The sequence below is a fragment of the Lepus europaeus genome, chromosome 6 (assembly GCF_033115175.1).
Source record: "Lepus europaeus isolate LE1 chromosome 6, mLepTim1.pri, whole genome shotgun sequence".
In the NCBI taxonomy this organism is placed as follows: domain Eukaryota; kingdom Metazoa; phylum Chordata; class Mammalia; order Lagomorpha; family Leporidae; genus Lepus; species Lepus europaeus.
In genome coordinates this window covers 37032910-37050458 of record NC_084832.1, presented here as the reverse complement: position 1 = coordinate 37050458, position 17549 = coordinate 37032910, and the positions used below count along the sequence as shown (strand labels likewise).

General features: G+C 41.2%; 1 protein-coding gene across 4 annotated transcripts in view; it reads left to right on the top strand.

Annotated features, from left to right (window-relative positions):
• Positions 1–17549, top strand: part of LMO7 (LIM domain 7) — a 220212-nt gene that overhangs the window by 109335 nt on the left and 93328 nt on the right. For all 4 annotated transcript variants that reach the window (XM_062194078.1, XM_062194076.1, XM_062194074.1 and 1 more), the window contains exon 4: positions 12420–12526. In XM_062194078.1, the coding sequence (XP_062050062.1) occupies positions 12420–12526 (107 nt within the window). The remainder of the gene's footprint in view (positions 1–12419; positions 12527–17549) is intronic.

Genomic DNA, 17549 nt, shown 5'->3' with positions numbered 1-17549 from the left:
AAGGAAGACCTTTCTCTCTGTCTCTCTCACACTATAACTCTACCTGTCAAATAAAGAAAAAAAAAAAAAAAGAGTAGGGATGCTGAGTGATGCTCTGTGCCAGGTCTATGCCAGGATGGGTCTAGGTAACAAGTGTTAGATAGGAAATGTCTGAGCGCCTTGACCCCTCCTTACAAATGGCATTTACATGGGCAGTGGTGGCTGTGGAGTATTAGATTCCATAGAGGCATCCTTGTCTCCGTGCTTCTCTCCTACCTCCACCTTGAAGGCTGAGTGTCCCTGAGAGAGCAGTGTCAACACTGACGTTTTCAGTCTCTCCTCATGCTATAGTGCTGGAAACCAGGAAACTCTGCTTTCTTTCTAACCACAATCTCTCTCTTTTTATAGTAAAAATAGATTTTTAATTGTAGTAAAATCAAACAAATGTTTACTGTAAAATTGAAGCCATTCAGAAAGAAAACTGCGACGCTGTGTTACATCCCCCAGCTGCTTGTAGCATAACTAACAGTCTCTGGGGCTTCTTCTCCCAGAAGCAAGGATACTCACACGCCCACACTCACATTTTCACATTCAGACACCCGTGTTCTGGTTCTTCCTTTACTGGCCCGAGCCTTGGTTCCCAGATTGGGCAAGTGGGAAAGAGAGAGTGGCCAAACTCACAGGGTGCCTGCAAAGCTCTAGTGTAATGTACACTTTGATGAGATAATTCTGCAAATTGTCAAGTGTGAAATAGATCAAAGGAGTAGCTGGCCTCCTCCCCACCCCCAAACAGGAAATGGTTAGAATTGGGATGCCAACAAAGTCATCTTGCATACAGACTGCTTATAATGAGAGCCATAATCACTTAATCGTTGTATTAGCACAGTTTGGGAACACTTCCCTTGAACTCCAGAACCTAAGGTGAACACTTACGTGCCAGGTTTCAAGGTTGAAACTTGGCATAATATTTTGGAGCATTAATGAATTAGAATTGCTAATGCACACTATAATTAACTTGTAGGGTTAAAAAATAATCCCCAAATATTGACTCAGTGTTTGAGTAGGATTGTATCATAGAGGACATTTTTTCCCCTGGTAGACTTGGAATGCCTCTCCTTAGGTGCCTTTTGCTATGTAGAAATGGAAACAAAAAGAGGCATTGAGACTGATAAGAAATAAAATCCGAGCTGTGAAACTGGTACAAGGGTACTGGTCATTTGATATGTCTTAGGCCAAGACTCTCCCTCCTTTCCTAAAAATACTTACCAAACACTTTACTCTGTCCTAGGTTCTTTTCCTGGAACTTGGTCTACAGCACCCAGGGCAGAGCAAGTTCCTGCCTCATGGAGCTGACATTCCATGGAGTCTGGGGAGCCAATTATACCCAGCGAGGGACCAGTTGTTACAGGGAGGAGAATATAATAACTCATCAGTTGCCACTAATCCTACTGGAATTCATGTGAAGGGGTCAAGTATGTGGGCAGGTGTGCGGAGTGCTATAGAAAAGGTGCTCAAGACAGGGACCTGAGTTATGTGGGGGGCAGTGATCCCTGGGGGGACGTGGGAGTGAGTGGGAGACATGCAGACAGAGGGAGGATCAGCAGGGAGGACTTCGTGGGATGAGGAGGCTGCGGAAGCTGCGTGAGCTTTGCTGAGGTCGCGCCTTACTGCAGGTGTGATGAGGAGCTGTTGGGGACTTCTGAGAACAATTTACTTGCTGTTAGAAGGCCACTGGCTTGCCTGTCGTGATGGAAGAAGGTATCTGTGAATGTACTGAAGGCTACTTCATTGTCCCCATGAACCAGGGGAGGTGCATGATGTGTGAATTGTACCTCAAGGAAACTGATTTAAAAAAAAAAATAACTGGTTGCTGTATGAAATCTAGGCCTGCATTTGCCCAGAGACTTCTGCAGACAGGATGGGCATCTGTGGTGTCCTTGGTCTCTTGTCCTCTCTCTGACATTACATTGGCTTAACTTGTTCGTAATTTAGTCATTTGTATTGCCAGACTTTATCTTTTGTTGATCTGTCTTAATTCCTGAAGCATGTATGTCATTGTAACCTTGGTAGAGTTAAGATGGAGAAGAGTGGACCAGATAATCGTGTCGGTAGGCAAGATCTTAGTTGAGTGAACATGGTCAATTTTAAGGAACAAAAATGTTTAAATTCATTTAAAACTTCAAGTGAGATTTTTGGCAGTTTGCATTAGGGATTTTACTTGCCCTGTTTACATTAAAAAAAAAAAAAAAGATGAAAAGCATCCAGTTCGTAGATGTTGAGACAATAAGGTATAGCTAATCTAGAATTAATAATTATCTGAATGGGCCCAAGTCTCTAAAGGTGTCCTTATCAGTAAAAAACTTTAAGTGTGTTTTAGTTGAGAAACATCAATCATGTGATTCTAGAGTAGGTTTATATTACCTACAGACTTAACTGTATATATTTTAAGCTTTTATTCATGACCGCTCCTTGACAGGATCACATTTTTCAATTTATATTCTTGTATATCCAATTTGGTTTTCTTCTAAAACTGACTAGCTGTGTCCCAGTACAACTCAGGTCATCCTCACCGGCGCCTGACTCAAGCCACTGTCCGTGATCTCCGTCAACACTGTAACGAATGTAACATAGATGCTGCAGTAGGAAATGCCGTGACTTGGGGCAGGCATCGTGGCATAGCAGGTTAAGCTGCCATGTGTGATGTCCATGTCTCACGTTGCAGTGCTTGTTCGATTCCCAGCTACTCTGCTTCTGAACCAGTTCCCTGCTACTGTGCCTGGGAGGTAGCAAATGATGTGTCAAGTAATTGAGTCTCCGCCTTCCATGTGGGAGACCCAGATGGAGTTCCTGGCTTTTGTAATCGGCCTGGCCCAAGGAATAAACCAGCAGGTGGAAGATCTGTCTCTCCATCTCTCTCCATCACTCTGCCTTTCAAATAAGCAAAGAATCTTTAAAAATAGTCATGACTTGTAGAAAGAGAAGTGAGCACTTCCTATATTCCTAGAAACAGTGACAGAAACATGTGTTTTTTTCCCTCAAAAAACCTGTATGAAAACCCTGTGATTCCCGTTTTGTAAGATAAAGGTTCTTGGCATTCAAAGGACAATGATTAATTGTGCTTGGAGTCCTGTGTTGTTTTACAAGATGCTTTATTCCAAGAAGGAGGACCTAGCACACAGGGCCTGTCTTTAAGGATGTGTGCTGATCATGGTGGGGGCTCTCCTGCTTGAACAATGGAAGATGTTAGATTAAAGGAGCATGCAGGGTACACAAGGCAGGAGAGCCCCTGAGTAGCTCAGAGGCCTCCAGAGGTCAGTGGACGTTCAGACATGGAATGTGTGGGTGATACAGGTAATGGTGTTCAGATGGGGATTGTAGTATGGATGATACAGGTAGTGGTGTTCAGATGGAGATTGTAGTGTGGGTCATCCAGGTGGGCCCAATGTAATCGTCACATCCTTATTACAAGAAGAAGAAGCAAGAAGAGAGAACAAGAGGCAGATGGCCGTTGGTTTTGAACATGAATGTCAGGAGCCAATGAATGCAGAATCCTTTGGAAGACAAAAACGGCAATGGAATGAGTTCTTTCCTGGACACATTGACTGTAGCCCATTGAAACTGGTTTGGGACTTTTGACTCCGAGAGCTGTTAGATAGTAAAAATTGCTGTTGTAAGCCATTAAGTTGTGGCAATTTGTTTAGTAGCAATAGGAAACTAATGAGTACCGAGGTTAGCAATGCAGATTTGAGTCAAAGTCCTGGCTTAGAATCTCAGCTCCACAGCTGAATGTAAGACCGTGGGCAAGTTACATAACTTCTCAAGCCTCAGCTCCGGGAACAGTAAGACTTCTCCAAGTTTCCTGGTGGGAATTTGAATAGCATTTGTGTAAACTGCTGCAGTGTGCTACCTAATATGCAGTAAGAAATCAATGTCATCCTGGGAAAATCAGGTATTGGGGGGGGCAGTTAGGATAGCAGAAGAACTGGAAGAATGCCACGTGAGGGACAGGAGGCGTTCAGGAAGAGAAGGGGTGTGGTTGTGGGAGCACGCGGAGTCTGAGGCAGGAGCACACCAAGCTCGCCTGGAAGAGAAAGGTAAGGTTGGGTTTGCGTTATGACGGCGACAGACTGAGGGTCAGTGTTTTACAGTTGCAGTGAGATGGTCTTTGGCTTGCCTGGCATAGTGAGGACTGAAAGCGAGGCATCCTTGTAGGCAGCCAGTGCTTGGGCCTGGAAAAGGTTAGACAAGGGCTGATGGTCCAGACACAGAGTCTGTAAAAGGGATGCCTGCAGAGGGGTGGGGCTGCAGGAACGGAGCCCCAATTCTCAGCTGGCTCTGCAGTTTTCCTGTGTTCTTCTCTTGCCTTAACTACGCTTTATTGCTTCATAAAATTATGTTCTAGCAGCATTGTGACATGTTTGCTTAAAACAATTATTTGTTTTACTTTGGGCTGTAGAACGTGGATAATTTGAGGACAGGACTTGTTAGGCAGCGATTTCAGCACTTTTTTTCTTTTTAAGGAGAACGTGAGTTGGAGTTACTTCATTTTTGGTGTAAGGTTTAACTTCATGAATAATATGCAAGTCTGATTTAATTGATGCTGCAGTTTGACAAAGCCTGTTATTGCTTCTGTGTAGTTAATTGCAACCTGAGATGATGAAGCGTTCCGATGACCAGCTCCACCCACCCCACACCCGTGAGCTCTGCCCTCCGTCTTTGACTTTCTGCCACCCAGACTGGGCCACCTCTGCCTTGCTTTGTTTGGTTTCGGCTCCTGCTCAAACCATGCTGGCGAAAAACTAAACCACCATGCTGCTGGCATCCTTACCCTTCTCACTCGTGATACCCTGGGCCCTCCATGTCACTTTGTGGGTCCCCTTAAGTGCTCCTAGTTTTTGGTTCGTGTCCCTACTTTCACATGTTAGAAAACTGGCCCCGTACCCTTAACTCCTTTGCTCTCAGTAGATGACCAAGCCTTTTTCTTTGTAGAGAAATACGTACTCAAGGGCAGGTTTGAAACATTGACGAGTCTAGCTGCTCATTTTTCTCACAGATAAAGCTGGGTCGCTGGCAGTTGTTTACCTGTATGTTACGTTTCTTATTGGCAAAGCCATAACATAGAGTGTGAGTTCTCCAAAATAATAGAGAAATCATTGCCAGCTGCGATCAGATTGTGACTCACGGGCTGTCTTAAGAAAGCAGTTCTTAAGAAACCGTGTGATTAAATGCAAATTTGGCTTATTTTAGATACCCTGCTACTTTGGAAGTGCTTTAAAACTATTTTGAACAGTGACATTAATGTATGGCAAGAGTGGGATTCAAGTACTTTTGGTGATGGCCTAGTGTTGAGCTCTTAATCGCAGGTGACTCATCTGCACACAAACACTGCTGTAAGTCTTATTTGATGAGAACATTTTCTTCACTTTAACAAAAGCTTTATTTATTTATTCAAAAGGCACTGTGACAGAGGGAGATAGATCTTCCATTTACTGTTTTTTTTTTTTTTTTTTTCCCCCCAAATGCCCACAACAGTCAAGGCTGGACCAGGCAGAAGCCAAAACTCCATCCTGATCTCCTGGGTGGCAGGAGTTCAAGTACCTGAGCCATCGCCTGTTGCCTTCCTGGGCACATTAGCAGGAAGCTGGTTTTGAAGTGGAGAAGCTGGGACTTGATCTGGGACTCTGATATGGATGCTAACTTTGCGAGCAGCAGCTTAACCCACTGTGCCATAACACCCACCCCTTTCCTCACTTTATTTACCAAAAACTTACCTATAAAAACTTGAGTCACTTGGGTAATCTTCTCAGTGTAGATCAGTTTGTGTTCAGCTTCAGACGGATTAACTAGCTACTCTTTCATTGAAAAAAAAAAATCGTGCTTAAAGTAAGCATACATAGTTTTTTCCTGGGAATACCAACCGATAGTAATCGTGAGAATGGTATTGGGTTCATTGATAGGGGCGCTTCTGGGTGATGTCGTCTGGGAGCTGTCATTTAGGCTTTGTAAGGCCTCAGGTCACAGCTTTGAGTGTCGCTTCAATGTTTTTCAGAATTAGTTATGATTTAAAAAAAAAATCTTAGTTAATTTTCCATACTACCTTTTATTTGCCTTGTTGCTATACAAGGAATTCACTTGCATATAACTCGGGAGATTTTTGTGAAAGTGAGTAACTGGTTCAAGCTTACTCATAGACAGCTCCATAGTTCCTGTTACATGAGGGTTTCCTGATGTAGTGCATTCCTGCCTATTGCTGATGGCTGATCTTCACTGTCACTTAGTCCTCTGCCCCTTGGAGTCTGTGTTCATAGTACCAGAGCTTTTTTTTTTTTTTTTTTTTGGCGGGGGGAGTGTTTTCCTCATTGCAGCTCTTTGCAGCACCTGCATCTCCCTTCTTGAAACTCTCTTCTGTTGGTTTGCATGATGCTATTCACTGCTACTTTTCCTCTTATTTTTCTGGATTCTAGTTTTTTTTTTTCCTTTCTTGACTCCTCTTTATTTAACCACCCCTTAAATATTGGGGGTTGGTTGTGAATCCTTCTTTCTCTTTGCCTTTCCTAAGAGGGCTTTCTAGCATCCCTAATTTCAGCTACTACTAATGTGTACTTAACCCCATCACCCAAAAAAAAAACAACCCCATACTCTAAGATCATAAATATTTCTTGTTGCTGAAACCTAATTTACTGCCAGCTAGGTATTTTTGTGTGGATATCTGAAACTTAACATTGCTAAATATTTATTTTTTCAGCCAAAATTAATGACTGTTCTGTATTCTTTGTGGCCTGCTTCCTAAATAGTTCCAGTGGTTATTTTCTTTGGATAGACATTCCCTTGTGCCTGGAAATTGTACCCAATAAAGTAGGCGTTCTAGTAAGGAAACTTCCAGGGTTTTGAAATGCTGTCTTGATTCTCTTTACTGTTATACTACAATGTGAGAGAAGAGAAAAAGTGAAGGGTGACAAACATCAGGGACGTAGGACTCAGGCATTGCTGATATTGAACATGTCAGCTTCTTTAGTCAGTAAATGATGCTAGAATTGGGAAATGATTTCAGGCATGGATCATATTCAAACAATTGGCAGGAAAATATGGCCTCAAGAGACAGTTGAGGGCGTGGTTGTAAAATCCTGTAAGGTCCTAGAAAGATCCAAGGTGGTGCCTTGAAGATCTATCCAGACCAGCAGTTGGGCTTCTAAGAAACTTCAGGGTGTTGTCCTTCAGTCATCTTCGAAGACCAAGATAGAGATTTCTTGAAGAGATTCCTGGGTATTAATTTTGTCTAATATAATGAGTCCCAGTAAGATTCAAAGAAAATCTGTATCACCTTTGAAAGATTGGTACTTGTGTTTGTGGAAACACTGCCAGCTCAGATGGAAAGGGTTTGAGAATTATAAAATTAAGAGACCTTTAGTTGCCCCAGACTTCTTTGGGAAGGGTAGGAAGAAGACTGAGGAAGCTATATGGCTGTAAACACAGGCCACTTTCAAGGAAAAGGGAAGGTGATTTTTGGGTGGAACCAAGAGTCCAGAGGGTGGAGTCAAAAACCATGAAGTATTCACTGGCTTTGAGTCCTAGTGAAGGAACTGCCAACCTGTACCTTGCGGGGTATCAGAATTTCTGTGAATCCGTGACTCCTGTGTGCCTTTCATTTGTCTACAGTTTTGACCTGCAGTGTCTACAATGATTACCAGCCATCTGTTCCACCGTTGTATGCTGGGGATATTGAGGGCAGGTAACCTGTCTCTTTAGTTCACTGGCATTCAGATTGAGAATAATATGTACTCAAGGACTAAACTTAAGGAATTACACCTGAGTCACCTCGTTCACACCCAGATCTGACTTAAGTGATGAGATTCTGGACTTTGAGCTCACTTTGTAAAGGGATGAGAATTTCCAGGGCTTTGGGAAGGAGTTTGTGTGCTTTGCATGTGGGCAGGACTTGAATTATTGTGGTGCGAAGTGAATGTGGCAGCCAGCCCACAAGAAATCCTCCAGTGAGTCTCACCTCAAGGTATTTATGCTCTTGTAGTCTCCCCTGCATTGACAAGGGCTGACCTGTGTCACCAGTGGGATATTGAGGAAATGACAGAACATGACTTCAGAAGCTGGGTCATAAAGCATCATGACTTTCTTCTTGCTGTCTCTTGGATCTATCAAGCAGTCCTTTGGAAATGTCCATTTGGTAAAGAACTGAGGCTTGCTGTCAACACCAGCCATGATTTTCCAACCACATGAGTGAGCCCCGGGAAAACCTTCTGACACCTGTGGTCTGGGCTGGCATGTGGATTAATACTTGATGAGTGGTCCCCGAGTCAGGAGCATGCAGCCAAGCCCACTCCCGAATTCCTGACCTTCTGAAACTGATATCCTCTGTTTTCTTAAGCTGCTAAATTGTGGGATAATTTGTTATTCAACAATAGATAACTAATAGAGGTACCACGGTGAACTAAAAAAATCCCAAGAATCTCTGTGGATTTTTATGGCTTCCTCATCCTACCTAAGTTAGTAAATATGGGGTACTTCAAAAAATTCATAAGAAAATGAAATTAATAGTTTATTTTGAAATCCTTGCATAGCTTTTCATAATATGCGTTTCTGAGTGGGAGATGGGAGGAGTGCAAGTGGGAGGGAAGTTATGGGGTGGGGGGGAAGCCATTGTAATCCATAAACTGTACTTTGGAAATTTATATTTACTAAATAAAAGTTAAAAAAATATGCATTTCCACAAACTTTCTGAAGATTCTTTATAATGCTATTCTGGTTACTAATCTCTCTAATTTTCTATCACCCTGCATACCTCTACCTATTATGACTGTTTTATAATCAGTTCAGTCCTAAGGGGTAGGATGGAAGTTGAAGACAATGGGAAATCTTAAGTCAACTACTGTTTTTATTTCTATTCTGTCTTTATTCATAGTCATAGAAAAATTTCAAATTGAAAGGAGCTATTACATATCTTTAGGGTTCATCATTATTATTGGTTTGTTTCTGAGAAGTCACTTTTGGTCCTAAAAGTGCAGGTATTGCAGATGTTTGGGGCAGACTTTTGACATGAAGCCTTCAGTGTAAGCTGAGTCATTCAGTGCTTGTATGATGGATTGGGGCTTGGAGGGTAGGGCTTCCCTCCCCTTGCAGAGAGACGTGTTTGCCTTTGGTAATGGGTTACAGATCCACAAACTACTCATTTCACAGATGAAGAAAACAGGATCAGAATGTTTAACCAGTCTTTCCAAAGCCACCTAATTGGTTAGTGGCAGAACAACTTGGAATCCAGGCTACCAGTCCAATTAGATAAGATTTATTTGAATTTCTCTTTTATTTGTACTCTTCTTTTTTGCTGTTTTCAAGGCAAAATTGTTCCACTCAATGAAAGTTGAAGGCTTCTATTTTAATCATTTTGCTGGGTGTGGCATCTTTGTTTGAACAGACACAAAAATATTTGTATTCCCTTTGGGCACTTCTCTGGCTGGGTACTTTGAAATTGTAAAATATAAATTACCAATGGGCTCCAGTCCAGTATGCCTAATGTAATTTACCATGATGTCAGTACAATCAATTCCTGCTGTACAGGCCTTATGTAACTTTGTTCACAAAGCTTTTCTAGTTTAAGGTTGGACATTATTGAACTATATAAAAGATATTCTTTAAGTGTTAAAGAGACCATATAAATAGCATCAAGTGCCTGGTGATCACAATAGACAAAATTAAAAAAGAGGGAATGTCCAACATGGGAAGCAATCCACACAGCAGATTCATAGAATGACAGTTGCTTTAAGAAACACTCTGACCCCAGAATCAGCCTTTAATACATTCAGATGTGGCTGAAAAGCCCATGAGAGCAATGCAGGCATGGAAAGCCAAGACACTGTGGCAAAAATATCCTACATGAAAGATCTCTGTGAATGAGATCCTGGTGGAAAGAAGGGGCCATCACAAACAAGGATGTACTTTTCTCTGAAGTGGGGGGAGAGCTCCCACTTTGCTTATGGCCTTGTTTAAATACTGATGGTGTTTGTGGTCACAAAAGGCTTTCATAGCTTTGGCAGCTCATGGCAAGAGGCTCAGGTGATCACTGAGGTCTTAAATAAGAGTATCAGTCGTTAAATCAACCACAGGAGGCACTGTGTCCTTACTCTCCATGTAGGACCTCGGTCCTTAATGAGGTGTACAATGAGAATTAACTGCAAAACTTGTTCTCAAACAGTACTTTTTTCATTGTCTGGGTGTATGTGTGAAAACTGTTGAAATCTTAACTTAGTGTAGAGTTGGTCTTCTGTATATAAAATTAATTAAAAATGAATCTTAAAGAAGAATGGGATGGTAGAGGGAGTAGGAGGTGGGATGAGAGTGGGGGAGGTAGTGTGGGTATGAAGGGAAAAAACACTATATTCCTAAATTCCTATGAAAATTGTATTAATTAAGTAAAAGCTTTGTAAAAAAAGATACTCTTTTTGGTTAAAATATGGGCTTTAAGACTAAAAGTAAATTATTATTTATATTATTTTTTCTTGTACTTTGTCTCTGATTAAATATAGTTGCTTTAGATTGTAAGAGGTTTCTCTGTGCATACTTGGATGGGTTTTGAGAAGTGTGGCTTTATTTCTCTGTCCTTATCAACCTGTACATATTTGTTAACCATATGAATGCTATTTAACTATATAAAATATGTGAAGAATTGTTTTGGCTGCCAGTTCAGTAAGTTTACCTTTAGTTTAAAGTGTTACAAAATACTAAAACAAACATACAGAATGAAATTGAATTGGTGGGAAATTTCTAATGGCCTATATTTGTTCTTCTTCTTCTACTTTTTTTTTTTTTTTTGATAGATTTGCTGACTAGAATTTTTGGTATTGGTCCACCAAACCATTTGTTCTGTGTATCTCATATGGTCAGTTTAGAACCATTAATTAGTTTCATGTGGCAATTACAGTTAACATCATCTTTAGAAATTGTGAGTTTCACAAAAAAAAATTATTTTTGTGTCTCTTGGAATTTTGCCAGTAAATTACTTGTGCCTTTTCCACATGAAATCAAATTAAAGCTAGATGCCTCTTCGTTGGGCTGCTCAACTTTGGACTTACAAATCTCTTTACTCTTTGACTTCTTATTTCAGATGATTCATGGGTTTGAGCCAATAGCTAGGTACTCGTGCTGCCTCTGACTGATAGCACCTTCCTCCTCCCAGCCTGGCACCGTGCTGTCTTCTCAATCTCCCTTCATTCCCTGGCAATCAGAGTTGCTTTTCTCCTGCTCTTTCCCGGAATCCCCACACTCTCCAAGAGCCTAAGCTGTGGAACTGAGCCTCTTCCTTTCTCTAATCATTCCTACCCACTTTTCCATTTTGCCCTGACTTTGTTCCTTCCCGTTGTAGGAAAAGAGTAGTTGGCCTTGGTTCAAGTGGCAGGATGCCTTCCGGTCTGGGGGAGGCTCTCTATGGCTGACACAGGCACCTGCTGTTGCCAGTGTGCTTAAGTGTGTATGGGGAGGGCACTCACTGAGCAGGGAGCTCTGACGAAGGGAAGGGAGGAAGCCTGCCTTGGTTCATCACAAACTCAGCCCCTTAAAATGTTTTCTTTAGGAGTAGTAACTGTAACGCCGAAGCTCATTCTGGTAACTGGGTGTGCGCCTGTGTCTGAAATGCAGCTGGCTATAAATAGAATATCATGGTTCAGGTTTGTACAGCAGTGTACATTGATGAAAAGTGCTGGTTTGTGAATGGGGAATTTCGGTTTTGAAATCAGATATGCGAGCAGCCTTGGGAGGTGGGGGATAGCTTTTCAGTTTTTGGAGGCAGCTCCTGCGGCAGGTGCAGGGAGTGAGTAACGTGCCACTCCTGAACGCGGTGATTTAGCCAATGAACACTGGGCTTGGTCCTGTGGTATGGTTCCCCTGTCTGTCAAGAGCTGGCTCAGCAACCAAGCCCAGATTCCAGGTGTGGTATTCCACAGTCGTGCTGTAATTTGTAATCATAGAAACAGAATGTGCCGCCTCTGATTCCTTCCCTGCCAACAGTTTCTGGGTGGGTGAATGTCAGTAGCCAGAGTTATTTTTAAAGAGGAGAGGTGAAGCTTGTCGTTCGAAGCTGGGAAGAGGGCGTTTGTTTGCAGAGCTGACATCAAAGTGTAGATTGCTGCTCAGTGGCTAGGCACTTGTCCTGTAACAGGTAATGTTTAACGTGCCAGTCACAAAGATCACAGAAACGGCGTTGCCCAGGCATAAGATAGCAGCACCGTTTGTGGTCTGGAAGGCTGAAAGACCTTATATGCTCAGGTGTTTTTGTTTTTTAGTTTTTCAAGTATATACATATATAAGTCTTGGTTTTGCTACTTCCTCTGTTCCTGGCTGTGATTGGACTTTGGAGCTTGGAAGTTATATCATAAAAAATTCGTAACCTTTGTGTGAGAGAGCTCGGCTAAGCAGTCACTTTCCGAATCTCTTCACAGGATAACATCAACGTTTTTTTGAAAGCTTGTGAACAGCTTGGATTGAAAGAAGCCCAGCTTTTCCATCCTGGGGATCTGCAGGATTTATCAAATCGAGTCACTGTCAAGTAAGTTGCCCTGGTTTGCTGTGTATTTTTAACCTTGTGGCTTGTAGCTTGAATGAAGGGAGTTGCTGAGAGTTCTTGACTACAGATAGATCACTCTTTTCTGTGTCTTTCTCTGTGCTCCAAAATAGACTGGAAAATGGCTTAGCGATTGTGAACGTGAAGCCGTCTGTAAGGAACAACTTGCCAGGGTCTTACTGTAAGTGTCTCTATGACAGACATGGTAGTTTATATTTTAATGCCTGACTAACGTGGTAGTGTTTGATTGCTAATGGTGAGGCTACTCATTATACGTACAAAGTGAATTTAGAGATAATTTTAAATTTGCAGAGTATGAATTGTTTTAGAATAGCTTTTTGTATATCTGGAATTAAGACATACTTGCTAACGTAAGAATTAGGGTATTGCCTTGGTCAGAAAGGCGTTCTGAATATTTGGAATTTGGAAGGGAGTGACAACGTGGACCAGTGTGTAATGCCAGTGACCCTGTCAGTTACGGCTGAATTTCAAAAATGAACCGTTTCCCACTATTTTAACAGCACAGGACAGATGAGAAAGTGAAAGTAGGTATGAAAACATGGACACAGGTGTACCGTTGGATTTTAGTGGAAAATGGTGCTCATGTGTGAGTACGTGGTTTCAGGAAATGTGGTTTTATTTATGCTTTTGTGAGATTCTGCCCCCCACCTCACCCCATACATCTGATTTGCTCCCAGAGAGTCAGTAATAAACTCATAAATGTGACCGGAAAACTATATAATTTTCTAATAATGGCAGCTTCCTTATCATGATGGCTCTAAACTCTAGTTAGGATTTTTCCAAGGGAGCATATAAAAACCCTTATTTCATCTCTAGAAATAATGGAACTGGAAGTAGCAGTTTCTGTGTGTTCAAAGACTTTATTTATATCATTAATGTTCCTATTAAGTTGCCTTTCATAGCTTTAAAAAATAACTATGAAATATTAATGGTGGCCTTTTTGTTAAGAAAAATAATCATATATTCATAAATATCTTTGATGTGTAGAATGTCTTCTTGCAGCACAGCCTAAAAAACCCAGGTAGAATTAGTCCTGAGCAATCTAACAATATATGTTTTTCACTGAGCGAACAATTTTGAACTTGTCTGCTTCTGGTTCTGTCGAACATACTTTGCTAAACTCCTCAGTGATAGGTGGCTGCCGCCATGAGTCTGTCTGCATTTCTGATTAATTGAAAGACAGTGGAGAGACTCAGGTTCATGGCCACAATGAAATGTTTGCTTCTGCAGTGTTTAAGGTCATGTTTTAATTTACTTGAAAAATAAATATTTGGATGTGTTTGTCTTATTTTTCCTAATCAACAAATGCTTAAGACTTATCTGATGGGCATAAACTTTAGACCTTGAGAGTTGTCTTTTTCTTAAATCGCTAATGTCTATTAGGGGTAAACTCACTTCCTTCTAAAGTTATGCTGTTTTGCAGCTATAGCCTGTATTTGAGTAGGCTATGGATTAAGCAAAATGCATGTGTTCACTAAATCCAAGGGTGCTAGGACAAAGTTTGCCATGAGACATTGGTCAAAAGTGCTTAAGAAAAATTAGTATCTTGGCTCAGCCGTCAGTGAAATTAAATTCCTGATGGACTGAAACTGGGAGGTCACGCGGTTAGGGCTGCCGTAGGAAGTATGCAGAACAACTTGTTTCAGGGGAGACGGCAAGTCTGTCAAAGCAAGGTGTGCCTAAGTAAGGCTGGCAAGAATGCCCGAGTGGAGACCTTGACTTTGCTAAAGAACATCTCCCCTGAGAATTCTGTCTTGTTGGGCCAAAGAGCAAAGGCTTCAACCCTGGGTCTACCTCAGTGGGAAGCCCTGGAACTCCCAGATGACTCACAAGGAAGCTGGTTAATGACTGTTTTAAAATGTTCGTGAATATCTTTTTCCCTAAGGTAGTGTTGGTCAGGAAAGGAAAGCAAGTAATCGTTTACTAAATAGTAACGCATTTCTGAGTTGTTAGTTTTTGTTCTTCCATAATGTGGAGAGTCCTGGAGCTCAGAGATCTTGTCTGAAGGAACTAGTGTCACTTAGGTTAGTGCTTCTTAAACTGGGGCCAGTTTTGCCTTCCCATGGGCATTTGGCCATGTTCAGGGACACTTTTGTCCTGGTTGGAGTTGGGGGCTGCCACAGGCATCTAGTGAGTCAGGATGATGCTAAATATCCCATAATGCACAGGGCAGCCCCTCTCTCCTCACCTTTGAGAATGTTCCTGTTCCAAGTATTTATAGTGCTGGGTTTTGGAAACACTGGCATAGACTTGGAATTCCTTACTCACTCCCTTTCTGCCAGTGAAATAGTCATGTGGAAATGAAGGGTACTGACTGTGACAGACTTTTGATGTGTGCTAAAGTGTAACCGTTTACTTATGTAACAGGCTCCCCATTTCCTTGTTAGCCTGTTTGTCTCAATAGGAAGAATTATTGTAACTTGTGCTGTAACGTGAGTAGCTTGAGAGTATTTTGCTCATCTGTGTAGAATGAATTTAGCAAACAGTGTGGCAAATTATTTGGTTATTTTACATAGTCTGTTGTAACTCAGCTGCTCGGACGGATCTAACAGTACAGAGAGCTGTGGTTGTCTGTGTTGCGAGCACAATCTGAGCAGGATGTACAGAGAGCAGATAAGAAAGGACAGCTGATACCCTCCTCCATGCTGGCGAATGTTGAGGGGGGGTTAGCGGTTAGCAATGATATATTCATAGTTGGCACATGGCATTGGGAAAGTTGTGTGTGGCGAATGAGTGGCAGAAGCAGTGTCAGTTCAAGAGCTGTTACTGTTAAATAATTTTAGTGATTTGGAATCAAAGTACAATAGTCTCCCCAACAGTTTTCTACCGATTTGAGATTTACAGTTTAATTTGCAATAAAAAAATTGTCACTAGACAAACAGAACTATAGTACTCCTTATCTTTCTTGTAGTTATATTAATATGTGATCTAATTTTCTAACTGAATTACTTTGCAGGAATTAGTAGTTTGAATTTTTCCAAGTGTGTTGGAATTGGAATTATTCCATTTATTTGGAGATCATATATGTGTGTTCAAAATCAGTTGATGGTTTTAATTTTGATATCCTTGATTTCATGGGTAGGATCTATTTTTATTTTCTCCCAGGAGAGTAATAAGCAAATTTATGACTTAGTTTCCATGAGTGTGGTAGATTAAAGCTTCCCTGATCTGAGTCCAAGACCCTGAACTTGTATTACTATTAACTGATGATCAGATATCAATGTTGAACTTAGAAATGCACGGGATCTGCTGAGAGGAGGTGATGTGGCTCCCACATCACCTGTAACACACCTGTAACAAAAGGCCTGGAGGAGTACAACACAGTGGCCATGCCAACAGACCACTGCACACTGGAGAGCTCCAGTAGCAGGTGGCATGGTTCTTCAGTGGAATGTGGACATCAAGAGGCACAGAGCAATTGTTTGTAGTATAGAACGTCTCAATAGAGTAGCCTCGGGGATACTGTATTGGAGGAGCTGGAGTTGGCAGAAAGATGGGGTTCAACAGAAAGGTTTTAATTTTCTATCTCTAGCGATTTGACTCAGAAAATAATGCTCTAATCAATTTACATATCAAAATTTTTAAGCTGAGGATTTGAACAGATTGTAAACATGTTTCTTCTCTCCACCCCCTTACCATTCCAATCCAGCTTTTAGCACTTCTTCAGATACATTCTGTTCATAATATAATTACAGGATGGCAGTTCTTTTGAACATAGTACTCCAGTCAAACAAAGAAGTTATTTTCTGGTATAAACTTAATCATTATTTGCAGTATTCATATATTAGGTGTGAAATGTAATTTTAGACATTGCCATTGATTGAGTTCTTTTTATGAATCTATCAGAGTGAGGATATAGAAATCAAATCTTATTTTTACACATGCTAATTGTCCAAGGAACAATAATCGGAAGCAAAATTAGTGTTAATGTATTTCTATCATGAAAATAAATGAGGCTCAAATCAATGTTTTAAGGATTTATCTGATCTCTGAAGCTTCAAAAGAGTGCTCAATTTTTGTGGCAATACTGTGAAGTCATTTTTTTTCGGAATCAAGTTCCCAGATGGTGCCTGTTTTTTATCAGTCTGCCAAATTGTGCTTGAGGTACTTGTGTGTGTGTGTGTGTGTGTATTTAAGGTTTACTCATATAAGTAGAAATGTACCTACTTTGCATTATTCCACCCTTTTCTGATTTAAACCTGGTTTTTCATTTTTTTGCAAGTACGTGTCTTTCAAGTGAGTTGTACAACATCTTAATCTTTTTATAACAAGCTTAATGATTTCTAAACTTGGATCTGTAACTTGAGCATGGTGTCTTCCACCTGTCACTCATGTTACTATTTTAAAACATTCCTTTTCTACTGCTGCATTAGAATAAGACAGAGGAAATTTTTGCATTGACTGTATCCTTACTGTATTCAGCCGTTCTGTGTGGTGAGGTACTTATCTAGAGGGGGACAGTAATTCCTCCAGATTGCTCACACACTGACCAGCAGCAGAAACGTCTGGCCCAGTTCATAAATGCTTTTAGTTGCAAAGTTTGAGTACCTGTGAGTCCGAGCTGCAGAGAAGGATTGTGGGATAGGAGGCGGGTCTCATATTGGAAGAAGTGATAAAACAGTTTTATCTGAATCCATTTCTTTCTGTTTCTAGTGATTAATTTCTTCCTCAGGCACAGGAGTTTCTGCCTGCTAACTCTGCTTCCTTAGCTTTCCACACCCTCAAATACAAAAATGGCCCCGGGGGGAGTGTACAGCTTCTCTCTTGGCCTGCTGGATGTGACCTCGTGTTGTGGACTTCCCTAACCACAATTTTTATCTCCAGAAGTAACCTGAACTCTGTATTTTTGTAGAGCCCTTCTTGATGGCACATCTAAAGCATTTATTTTATAACAAGGCCCTTCAAAGTGTTAAGTCAAAGACACCAACATCTTTTTCAAAGAGGTCCGTCTGTCTTTCTGATTACCATCTGTAGGGCTGCCTATGTT